The sequence below is a fragment of the Anser brachyrhynchus genome (genome assembly GCF_964034855.1).
Source record: "Anser brachyrhynchus genome assembly, chromosome: 2".
In the NCBI taxonomy this organism is placed as follows: Eukaryota; Metazoa; Chordata; class Aves; order Anseriformes; family Anatidae; genus Anser; species Anser brachyrhynchus.
In genome coordinates, this window is record NC_137695.1 from 49,040,317 (window position 1) to 49,053,923 (window position 13,607).

The following is a 13,607-nucleotide window of genomic DNA, read 5'->3' on the forward strand; positions in this document are numbered from 1 at the left end:
ACAAAACTGAAGATGTGAACCAGCATCATGACCTTCACAGCATGGTTGCACAATGGATGAAAATTAACCAAGACAGTATTTTCAAGATCAACTAACTGTGACAGATGAAGACTATTCTTTGATAATTTCAGCAGTATCAAAGAATTAAATTTTCTTCACAAAGGTACTGCATAGTCAGAGAAACAAGGGTGAGCCAAAAATTGTGGGGAGATGAGGAAAGAAATGGGTAGGTGGAACTAGTAGAAATGCTATAGACAAGACAAATAGGATGGGGAAAGAAGAACAAGCCAAGGAGGAAGGTACTGTCAGAAGAAAGTGATATGCAACATGAAACAGAGGACTGGTATTGGGAATGTCACACTAAGAATAAGGGAGCAGGTATATAGCAGGCAATCAAAACACAGTGATTCAAAAAAATGTCAATAGTTACTTCAAAAAAAAAAAAGGAATTAACTGCCTAACCACTTTCAAACTTAAACTAGAAAAAAAAAAAGTGGTCTATGTGCTAGGAAAAAGGAAAAAAGCTTATCCCTCAAACCCTAATGCAGCAAGAATTTTATTTTCAGTTGAGTTGCATGTCATCCTTCTTTGTTTTTATAAAAAAAAATATTTGAGTAGATTCCTTGGAGACTATGAGATTAAGAAAAGATTCCACAAAGTCTTCAGATCATAAAAGAAATGAAACTGAATGCTGTTTTGTATAAACAGTGTTTTGGGATACATTCCAGAAAGATATGGTTGGAAGGGAATTATCTTTACGAATATGAAGAGCAGTCCAATCTTTGCAAACTACTCCACAATCTAAAACAATATTTTCATCCAGTAAAAGCTTGAATGTTGATTTTAATGCTAAATCTATCCACTGGCTTATACTCTGAACTGAGGCAAAAAAGAAGGGAAAAGATCAAACTTGTTAAGAATGACAAACTTGTTACTTCAAGGGTACAGTCAGAACTAAGCAAACTATCTTAGTTATGGTTACTATGTTCAGCCTATATGAAAACAAATACTACGTCCCGATATGTATAGAACTTTTATTTCCCTTTCCCTCTAGATTTTCATCCCTGTAGACTAAGATTCAGGTCATGTGACTCACAATGGTTACTGAGCCTCCGATACTTAGAAAATAGCATCAGATACTAATCGCACTGATTAAAAAGGTCCATATATGAAAACAATGTTTCTCTAGGTAAAGAGATCCCAACAACACAACCAATATACTTTGAACATACACAAAAGTCAATCTCTGTTCTTCCTCTTAGAATTCCTTTCCAGCATACACACAAAAAAAGAGAGAATTCAGAAAACACGAAAAGAATTAGTCAAGTTATGGAAATGTATGAAAAATAAAAATGATATAAGTTTCTTTTCTATTAACTGTTAAAATTATTAAGTAAATATATTAGGCACACCTGACTTTCTACACAGCCTGTTTCAGTCTCTATACTTTAGAACAGTAAATTCTGTAAGCTGTAAAATCTGAATCCGCATCTTTACTAAGGAAATCACGCGGAACAATTCCACAATTAAAGGTTTCCATTTCCAACAAAATTCACTCAGTAAGAAGAAATGTACACATAAAATCAGTGACAACTGTGCTACACTGCTGTTATGGAAAAAAAAAAAAAAGAACATAACCCTAATGGAGAAAAACATGTAAATAGTGTATTTCCATGATTCTGGTGTATTTCCATGATTCCAGTATTTTGGTTACTGTTTTGGCTTGCACTGCTGCCAGCAAAGCCTCACAGATACTGTGATACATTATGAAGGTGGTGCAGCTCTAAGTGGTCAGATGAGTATCATCTGAGAGCTGGAGCCCATTTGCCCCTACCCTCTCCATCTCAGAGCAGCTGCTTTTTGCCAATGGCCTGATTAACTCTGAAAGGCAACAAAACTGTACGGATCAACACAAGTGAAAAAAGCAAACTCCAGCAACTGATTAGCAGCAGTGGAGACAGCAGCTGAGAGGAAATGGCCATGGACTGCCTCTTAGCAGCTCACTGGGACAACTGAACAGCAAACCTCCTTTTCACATTATCTTCTGTAGAATGATAAAATTTCAAATGGTTTATATATTTTACCAAAAAATATCAGTTTTAGCCTGATTTGCTACAGGTAAAATACACTATTTCTGGTGAACAAGCAACAAGTTATTGCTATTTCATAACTTGATCTACTTTTAAAATTAGTTGCTTAGACTGTTTTGTGAGAGTAATCTGTTGTACAAACTGCTGCAGAAATGGTGTTACTCCACAGCTGATCCTTCAACACTGTCATGAAGTAACACTGAGCTGAATTTTCACTTACTCACTATAACAGAACAAAATGCAATTTTAAATAAGAGTCTCCAACATGGGAAGTGCAATATCTCAGAACATCATCAAGTAAAATTCTTGGTGAAAACAACGAAAATATAGGATTCCAAGTCAGGTATGGCTTATGGCTAGTCCTTTCCATTCTGGAACATGTATTTTTTATCTTCCTGTATCCTCATGAATTTAACGTTGTAGGAATTTTACAGCCAGGAATAAAGTCTTAGGCTTAGTGAAATCAATGTATGAGTTTGTCAGTAACACTAAAATACACAGTAAACCCAGAAATTTACCTACAGTGATGTTAGAATTCTAACTATCAAAAAGCCATGCTCTTGCTTGTTCCCTTTCTCTCCTCCCATTATTATTTTGTAAACGAAGATACCTAGCTACCCAGGTAATCTCAGGAAAGTTAAATGTATATATGTGTATATATATATACACACGTACATACACACAGTTGAAACAAGATTCCATTCCAAGCAGCTTTCAAAGCTGGATACTAGTAACTGCACAGTTTTAGAAGTTCGTATCTTCTACGGGATCAAAACTAATGAAAGCTAACATGGGATGCATTCTTCTTCTGAGCTCGAGCCCATTACTTTTCACCCTGTAACTTTTTGAAGAATAGTAGCTGCATTGCTTAATATATAGAGAAAAACAATAGCTGGATTGCTGGAATTTTCACTAGCTAAGAGCAACATTGTATCATTCAGTGATAGTATCAATGATCAGAGATGTTCAATTGCCATTAGAGCGTTCCACAGTTCTATAACAATTATTTTGTTTAGAATTAAGTTGTATATTGTTGCACATAATTTGCCTTGCAGTAGGATTGTAAACAGAAAGTGATGGAGAAGTGTTGATTCAACATCCATGTTCCAAGCAGCACAGTACCACTGACAGTATAAAAGACAACTGTTCATTTCAGTACTTCAGCAGCAGCTAGGTTGACTGACTCTGAGGCTGTAAAGCAATGCACTGCACCACGCTATGTGCTTCGCTACAAAATTATAGGTAGCCAGAAAAGATCTATCACGTGACTTAGCACGCCAATTGCACAACGTTTAATTGTTGCTTTCAGAACAAATTGGAAGTTAGGGCACAAGTTATTCTGGGACTTTAACTTGTGAACTGATACCAGGTCACAACATGGAACAACAACTTATTCTCTGTCCCAGTGATACAACAGCAAAGTAGATAGGCAAGTGATTATGAAATTATTTTCTGTGTGCCAAAGAGTACACCTTAGGACCAGGTTTGCCCCAAGGCTACAGGCATCGTCCCATGCATGCATCCAACTATAACTATTGACTATGGATTTCAGACATAACTTATACTAAGTTGTGTGAAAAGTGAAGTCCAATACCTCAAACACAGTCATTTACTTATTTTTTTTTCCTCTGATCTTGCGTGCCTTGGTTTCCTGTTTGTATTATTACCCTTTTATTACTTACGGAACGTAAAGGAGAAGACTATAAAAAATACACAGCTAAGGAATAAGCAGATGTTATAGCTGGAGCTTTCTAAACATTTTACCCCATGTCTTGGGAAGCTGGAGAAGTCCCCCTGACTGGAAGTTAGCCAACATTATAGCTATCTACAAGAAGGGCATGAAAGACAACCCAGGAAACTACAGACCTGTTAGTCTAACCTCAGTACCTGGAAGTTATGGAGACTATTATCCTGAGTGCTACTGAAAGGAATTTAAAGAACAAAGAAATTATCAGGAACAGTCAACACAGGTTCATCAAGCAAAAGTCCTGCCTTAGTAATTTTATAAACTTCTACAATAAAGTTACCTCGTTAGTGGATGAAAGGAAGGTAGGTGGTAGATGTAATCTTCCTGGATGTTAGTAAGGCTTTTGATACAATCCCTCACAGCATCCTTCTGGACAAATTGTGTAACTGTGAGTTGAGCAGGTACATTCTACGCCGTGTGATGAACTGGATGAATGGTAGAGCTCAAATAATCATAGTGAATGGGGCTACATCTGGATGGCGGCTGGTCACTAGTGGTGTTCCCAAGTTCTTAGTTCTAGCGTCGGTTCTGTTCATCATTTTTATCAATGATCTGGATGCAGCAGTTGAACACATCCTTAGCAAGTCTATTGACAATACTAAACTGGAAGGTGCTGTTGATTCCCTGGAGGAATGAGAGGCCTTGCAGAAGGATAATCCGGACAATCATCAGTGGCACGAAGCTAAATGCCAGATTCTGTACAAGGGACAGCGTAATGCAGGTCACAAGTACACACTGGGAGGCAAGTGATCAGAGAGCAGCCCTGTAGTAAGGGATCTAGGGGTGCTGTTTTACAGTAGGCTCAATATGTGTCAATAGCATGCCCTGGCAGCCAAGATCTCCACAATATAAAAAGGATCTTAAGATACTTGTAAGTATCCAGAGGATACTTTTACAAAGCTGGTAAAAGGGCTGGAAGGTATGTCCTATGAGGAGAGGCTGAGGACACTTGGGTTGTCTAGTTTGGAGAAAAGGACGTTAAGAGGTGACCTCACTGCTCTCTACAACTCCCTGAGGAAGGGAAATGGAAAGGGAGGTGCTGATCTGTTCTCCCTGGTAACCAACATCTGCAAACAGCACAAAAATGCACCTGGTGAGGTATAGACTGGACATTATGAAAAATTTCTTTACCATGAGGGTGGTGAAATATGGGAACAAGCTTCCTAAAGAGGTGGTTGATGTCCCATGCCTGTCATTGTTCAGAGGGCATTTGGACAATGCTCTCATTAATATGCTTTAACTTTTGGTTATCCCTGAAATGGTCAGGCAGTTGGACTCAATGGCCTTTGTAGGTCCCTTCCAACTGAACTGTTCTATTGTAGTGTAAAAAACCCGCGACATGCTAGTTTGCATTAAGTGAATTCTGACCACCCATGTACTCAAAGGCTCTAATCAAGACTTTCAGTCTTCACCAAGTCTTTGCTCTCCACTCTTACAATTTTTCATAATGTTTTAATATAGTGTTAATGTTTTTTTAATTAATTTGTGTTTTTTAATATAAATGCAGCATTCTTCCAGCTGTCTATATATAAATGAAAACTTCATTTCCACAACGTGGAGCTATACTTTTTTCATACTAGTCATCTGATGATCGAAATCCCTGGTTCCACACCTTTGTTATTTCAGGTAATGGAGTTACTGGCAATTAAAGTAGTAAGATACATTATTTCTGGCTGAGAGTGAAGGTCACGGAAATTTTGCTCCTGGTTTAGAAACATTGCTGACAGTTTCCAAGCATTAACATGCTTAGAACATGCTATGTTTTAATCCACATTTGGGAATAACAAGGGTGGCTGCTCTGCTGTTCAGCCATTCCTTTCCAATCTTTTTAGAAAAGACGCCTTTTGTCCTCCTCCTCATCTAACACTGTTCCATCTACCTCACCTAGACACTTTAGCCTTCAGGGGTGGGTGAGCTGTTCAGTTGTCACTACGCTGTTACACATGAAGTTTCCCCCTCCTCTACCTCTTATCTTTTGCTTTATCCCTTTCCTTTGCTCAGATGAGAGCACAGAGAGAGAAAAGCACTAATATTATATTTCATGCATTTCCTTCATGGTCGAATCCCAGCAATTCTCCCTTACTGCAAAAGGGGTATTCTTATACTTATCAGGAATCTGGTGCTCAAGTACTTTCTCAGACTAAAGCTCTGGGCAGAGGGGGCACAAACTCAATTTGGGGACTACTTACTACTTGTAGGGGACAGCTTTCTCAATTTTATCCCATACAAAGAAGACTTTTAGGAGGATTAAGTACAGCAGCCCATACTGCAATAAAAAAGTACTACATGAGCCCTTTTTTTTCCCTTATAAATCCTTGAAACTTGTCACTAAGAGACACACAACACTTTTTAAAGAAGTTTCTGCTTTTATGTTTGTATCTACATGTACACAACCAAACCAAGACTATGAACAACATTAAATTCCCAATTTAATAATTAAAACATGCAAACAAATTTACCGGGCCCTTATACAACAGTGGAGCAGCAGAATAAAGTCACTGTTTCTGTGGCTCTTCTGAAGCTCCCTAGGTAACAGCAAACTCTTGTTTGTATTATCTGTCAGGGGACTTCATGGGGCACTTTCTTCACTCACACTGGTGAGACTTAAAAAAACACACAACAAAGGCAACAACAACAACAAAACACAAAAGGGAAAAACACGAGTTCTCAGATTTTTGATTTGTATTAAAAACAGTCACAAGACATGCAGGTTTTAGCCTTCAGGCTAGCTAACAATTAGGTTAAAACAAACAAACAAACAATATGACTATTTAAAGAACATTGCAAGTTACTACTAAGTTTTGTGGCTGATGTTAAGACAAAACAGCAAATGTAGGTTTCCATAATATAAGGCAAAGGAAAAAAAAAGTGTTTTGAATGCACTGAGGATTAGCAATATAAAAGCTATTTTGTAGTAGCACAGTAGTCAGATTACTTGCTATATCTCCTTTAGAGACACTGCTTATTACTCGGTAACTCTGTTTAACATAATTTCTACTTATTTTGATGCATCCCAGTGTACATTCTAAAAATCCAAAATCTAAATCTAAAATTGTATTACATAGACCAAGTCATTTTAGTATTTCAATCTTAGTACACAAAATATGTCTTTTCAAATTCATTTCTTCTTCCTCCAAATACACTGTGTTTGTTTTTTTTCTTAACTTTACCCCCAAAATCTGTTTCCACTAATGAAAAGGTCAACTTTGCAGAGGGAATGTGCTAACAATCTTGCTTTCTATGAAGACCAAAACTGAAAGAGCAATTTTAAATTTAGATAGCAAAAACTATTCCACCCTTTAAATAGGTAAGAATGAGAGAACAGTGCAAAATTGCCAGACTAAATAAATAAACAACCTCAAATTTGCTAATTTCTCTCTGGGTTAATTAACACCTATAAATGACCTTTATCACTGACAAGTCCAACTTCATCCAGAAAGACAAGGTTTAAGAATATCTACCCAAATTGGATTGATTACTGATTATGGCATTGTGAAGAGCACAATTCCGTTGTTTGTTTGCTTTTCTTTCTTTCTTTTTTTTTTTTTTCTTTTTAAACAGGCTGGAACTGCATTCCTTAGTAAGCTGATGTGACTGCCAATGAGGTAGAATGCATATAGCCATTACACTATAATAATGTTGATGTTACCATTTCTACATTTATCTAAAGCACAAAACATTTATCATTTTAGACTGAAATTAAGCCTTGCCAGAAATCATTTTTCTTTATATTGTTTGGAATTAAAACCATATTAAACTGATCCATTATGAAAATTCTCTTCTATCTTTGTTTTTCAGACCATGTCTGCATCCTTAGGCAATGAAACTATTTTTATAATTGTAATAAAACAACAAAATGTTGACTTTAAGTTAAGAAAATTGTTGCTTGAATGACTAAATACTTCAACAAACACAATAAATCCTTCTAACTTTAACATAAAGATAAAACACATGCATGAACAGGTCCATGTATTTCACAGTTTATGACATGTAAGTTTGCTTAAACTTATTTCAGTCTTCTACTCAGTGTTTATAGAGCAGGTCTGCATCTCTAAATTTTAATATTGGCTTCTATCCTTAAGGAAGAAAATGAAAAAATTGCCATTAGAAAAACCCAGCTCATAGTACAAAGTACAACAGTATTGTTATACTCCAGTAAGAAATACAACTGAAGGAGCTATCTTACAAATAATATTTCAATGAAGATAGGAATAATGAAAGAGCCCTGTCTGTGGGTATCTTGCCACAGAAATTCCAATTTGGCAATGTAAATGCAGAAACCTTGATCTCAGTGTTTGCTTCCTCCCAAAGCTATGTTCTGAACAAGAACATAACACATTTTACAACAAAATCTCTAGAGTATTATTTTCATTTTTTTCCGAAGAGCAACAAAGAGATAGCCTGCCATTTAAAAAGAGTTCCAAAGCAGTATTTGGAACAATTATTCTTTAAAGAAGAAAATGCAGACTTATTTCCTCTGGACTTAGCAGTAATACCACAATTACCAATTAATTTCAATTTTGTTTCAGGAACAATTAGGTGCAGATTATTTATCTATTTATTTTTAAATGTATGCACCTCTAATCTCTCAACTCTATTAACCCTTCTAATCTCAAAGATTGTTTTAGACTCCTTTTGCCCTCCTCCTGGCTCTGAATCCTACATACCTAATCCACCAGACAAATGTTATCATCAGGATTGAGAAAACAGAGTCCCGTTCCCGAATACACAGAGAAAGAGAGAGCTGACTTCTACTTTTCTCCTTGTACTGCTACCTGCTGCAAGGCTAACAAGGACAGAATACTACCTATAGGCAGTGTCATATGTTACAGAAGTATGCAAACTGATCTCACCCCGTGGTACAAGATGTAGACACAACAGAATGTTAACTCCATAGAAAGGTAGAATTAAAAATGCATGTTATAAAATGTTGGTAATTATTCTTTATAATGACATACATTTTTTATCAGTTACTCATTTGTGATGGCAGAAAGTGTTCTACTGTTTTCAGTTCCCAAATCCTTTGTTACTACTCACACTTGTAGACTACTGCTTTAAATAAGGATATTCTGTTCACAGAGGGAAAAAAATCCTCACCAATATCATTGTTGAGCAATTGGTGCATAAAAGATTAATTTACACATTTACAAAGTAATGTGAAAGACAGTTGACACATAATGGATGCAACTGATGTAGAAAACAGGCTCTAGAGAAAGTCTTCACCTGTTCACTATAAAGCAAATTTCAGAAATTTTGGAATATTCAATAGAACAACTAACAAGACAAAAATTTAAAGCAGGCCATTTTACATGTACTATACTAAACATAATTCCTCATGTTTAGTAGATACCTAGCGGCTAAATATGGTACAAAGAACTGATAATCTCTGAGAAACAAATTAATATATATTTGGAATATTGCACATTTTAATATTACAGTGATTCCTCAAAAGTCCTTTGGAAAACGAACAAGTAGAGTTTAGTTATACAAGTTATATCACCTGTCTCATCAGTGGCAGACAAAATGCTATTTAATAGCATAATTTCTAATTGTTCTCAAACTGATACTACAATATATGCCAGATGATATTATTGGAATTTGTGTGTGTGTGTGTACATGTACACAAAGAACATTTTGCTTCTTTAGTGCTTCATGTTAATTTAAATTTTATTTACATTCCCACTGAAGATAAAAGAACAGCTTAAAATTATTAGCAACTGTAATATTAAGGTATTATGAAAGCAAAGGTGGTACAGGTATCGTCATAATGATCAAGACCATGCTGCACTTTGTCAATATGCTATTGGAGCTCTTTATTGCAAGTTTATCTGCTACTTAATGTTTTGCACATGAAAACTTAGAACAACTATTTTAATACTAAGAGCAATTTTGAAAATATTGGTAAATATTGGTACCCTTTATCATACTTTTCAGTTTGAAATATTAATATAAAAAATTGTAGCAAGCATTTACATTGAGTACACCTCCATAATCTTTTGAATTTGACTACACCATGTTACATTTATACATACTGCCCTATCAATTTACTATATTAAATAATTTCATTTTAAACAACTGTATTATTTATTAGTCTAAAGATGTTCAGAATTCTTAAGGAAAGATTCTGTTACTAAAGGGATCCTCTTTGTATCAGATAGAAAAGTAATTATGAACCATAAACATTGTGCTTCCATTTTACTCTAATATTTTAAAATGTATATTACAAATACCTAAATAATAGAAGGCCACTTTAATAAACATAATGGTATGCATCAACTGTGTCTGTCAATGAGATATTTTGAAGTCTCTCTATTAGAAACACAAATCAATACACTCAGGATCTGCAATAACTGCTTCAAGCAATTTGTATTATCATTTCATTCTTGATGCTCCTACTCAGTGTAACTTACTATGAATGGTGTGAAAATGGCAACCTGTCACAACTGATTTTTTTTTTTAGCCTATTGCAAGGATTTTTCCCTTAATATAATTAAGTACCTTCTTACTAAATACAAGTCTAGGTTGAAAGATACAGCCTACAACTCAACTTTATAACTGAGGAGCTTCCCTATCCTGACTCATATTAGAAACATTGCTGATGAAATGGAGAGTTATTTCCATTGCTTTGAACTGAAAGAACCTTGTACAAAGGGAACGAGTCAAACTTCTGTTATTTTTCCAAAAGACAAATCTCTTGAAGATTTTTTCATTACTTACCAAACCCCCTGGAAAAGCATTCTGGGTACTGACTGAAACCTCAGTTATCTCACTCTACCTCCTCTGGGAGTCAGCATAAACTTTAGTAGTCTGTTACAAACGTTCTTTAAAATACTAATTAATTTTGGCCAAATATTTTACAGTAAAAAAGTTTGGGGGAAGTGAATAGAGAGTTAATAATTAGCTGTGAGGCAGAAATATAGAAGTTTAAGGATGTACATTTACACTTTGAAGAAAAACGTTTTCATTAGTACCTGTAACAGACCTAGTTAAAGGAAGAATAATTTTACTTCTGAAATGAGAATGAGGCAGAATTCACTTCTTATACCAAGTGCAAGTCAATTCAGCACACACAAATATTAGAACTTGCAAGTCTTTTGTTTTAGGTACATCTACAAGTTTTATGAAAATAAAGTAGGAAATCACACAGAAAGGCTAACTGACCTTGTTTTTTGGATTGGATGTATTCATTACACTTCGAGTTTCCTTCCCCGTGTAGATGACAACACCAATTACAGTTCCTAAAAAACAAAGTAAAACAGAGGTGTCAAGTAGTTATGAAAAAACGGTTATAAAGGTCATTTATAACTTCTTTAATAACATCCATAAAAATGACTACAAGATCTCCTTCTTTTCAATGGAAACAATAATTTAAAAGTAGCTGGTTAAAGACTTGCATTTGAACTGAAAGTTGTCTCAGATTTTTCCAGAAGTTAACACAGATTAAATAACTGCCCTTCACATGAAATAAAAAAAATAGTACAACAGTGCTGAATACATCATATACAAATTGCCTGCCAGCTCTGTCACCTATCACAACGTAACATGTACTTCACCCCATTTATTACTTTGATAGAATTCCATATAAAAGTATTCTCCTTTTCAGTAACATATAAAAATAATTCTCCAGTTCTGATGATCTTTTAGTTGATTATTACTGGAAGGTATAGGAAAACTGGCTGTCAGCAACACTAAATACATCTCTTTTAAATAATAATTCAGATTTTTACTACTACTTAGATTTTTACTACTATGTATCTCACTTTCTAGCACAACCAAAAACTTTATTTTAATTCTTTTTTCAAGTGATCTGAAATGGTTTTATGTTAGTACAATCAATAATTGGTCATTTTTGTCATCTTAATGCTATAAGGAAATAACTGACATAACTTGCCAGAAACACCCTACTCAGAAGACTCTAACATACACACACACACACAAAACAAACAAACAAACAAAAAAAAACAACACAAGAAACCCAAGACTGGAGTTAAAGAAAGGAAGTTTCATTTATCAAAAAATAAGAATGCCAGTGAAACTCTGAATCCACATACAAAAAAAAATAAAAAATCAGTGGTTGTAGATTACACCTTTCTGGACCACTACATTTTTTCTACTATTTTCCTCTCAATACTAAAGCTTTTCCTTAAGGCTTCCCTTGACACAATATTTTCCCCAAAGATAGTCTGCCTTTGCTGATAGTTCCACATTCAAATCTATATATTGGAAACATGTCTCGATAACCCCCATATCCCCTGATTTTGGGTGAAAAAAATAATAATAATAATAAAAAAGCCATAATTTCTGAGCTCTTTCTGGCTGAAAAGTCACAGCAATTGAGTATTAAAATTTATAATTCATGAGCAGCACCTTTTTTACCCATGTTAATAACCTAACTGAAGACAATTGCAGATATCATCCATTTGATAGAACAGTTTCAGAGAGAATAGTTTCCCTGTGCCAACTGTTGTTTGGTTCAGTTTCCCTGAACCAAACAACACTGAGCATCAAAGAGTATGACTATCTGTACAGACTCAGGAAAGGAGTGCTCAGTCCCAGACTGCTTTGCCACCTCCTTAAAACTTGATCTCTTCCCCAAAACCCTCCAGCACGTTCCTAATTTAGTATTTTCCTCAACAACGTAAAGTTAGATCTTACTATGAAGGCTTTTCCTTGCAAGTTAGGTGGACACCCCCTTTTTTTTCCCCCTCTCCTCTTTACTTCCTTCCTTCCCCTCAATACCCTTCCTGAAAGATGTTTTCCACTGTTTCAATTCTTGATCTTAAATCCTAGTTCCTTTTCCCAAATTCCTTATTTTCAGTCTTTGTGCATAAGAATAACCATAGCCCTTTCTTCCTTCCTACGGTCCTTCTGTCTTATTACACTCAGCAAAAATTAAAGAAATCCATTTTCTCCTGTTTAAAAAGTGCTACAATGGCTTAGGGCCTGAATGCAGCATCTAGCTAATATGAATTCCTTATAATAGTTGAGAGACATATGAAACATTACTAATATTTAGACTACATTGTTTTAAAATTATGTAACTTTGTAACTGATTAATACTTTCTCGTTAATATTTGCCTGACAAAAGATTTTAAGCAAGCTTTAGCCTCATCGTGGAGTACACATAAAAGAAAATCTCTTAACACATGCAAAAGCATGCCTGCTTTTCAGCAAGACCCTATCCACAGTAAGCTGAACAGAACACTTTATAACCTGAAGTTTTAATTAAAGGAAAAAAGGTCAATAGCTTTAGTGGGATACAAACGACAACACTACTGACACTGCAAAATTTGAGTATAAAAACTTATTAAGGAGGATTAAAAAGATATGAAAATGTCAGTAGCATGAGGAAACCAATGGGAAGGCAGACAAGAGGGGAACAAGAGATTAATAGCCTGAAAGAGACAAAGATTTTCAAAAGCCATTAATATTACACATTGTAAAATAAGAATACAGTTCCACAGACGACCTTTTAGATATATTATCAGATTTAATATTGCACTTACCTGAAGCAACAACAGTGCTCGCCCATAACGTATTTTCTATACTAAGGCTTTCGTGAACTGCTGGATCACTGTCTTCCTGTTAAAAATAAGAAGAGCTAGTAAATCAACATTACAAACACTCATAGTTGAAAACTACACCAAATCATCTATGAATAATTTGCACAGGATGTCTGTATCCTTGTATCAAGTCACCATATAGTAGTATTCACTGCATATACATTAGAGTCCAGAGCAGGGTTATGAAGATGATCAAAGGGCTGGAGC

The 13,607-nt window shown here is 35.2% G+C and overlaps 1 protein-coding gene across 7 annotated transcripts in view; it reads right to left on the reverse strand.

Moving 5' to 3' along the window:
- ATP9B (ATPase phospholipid transporting 9B (putative)) overlaps positions 1 to 13,607 on the reverse strand; it is a 179,128-nt gene that overhangs the window by 65,458 nt on the left and 100,063 nt on the right. For all 7 annotated transcript variants that reach the window (XM_080581008.1, XM_080581010.1, XM_080581009.1 and 4 more), the window contains 2 exons: positions 13,344 to 13,419; positions 10,999 to 11,075 (listed from right to left, as the gene is read on the reverse strand). In XM_080581008.1, the coding sequence (XP_080437134.1) occupies positions 10,999 to 11,075; positions 13,344 to 13,419 (153 nt within the window). The remainder of the gene's footprint in view (positions 1 to 10,998; positions 11,076 to 13,343; positions 13,420 to 13,607) is intronic.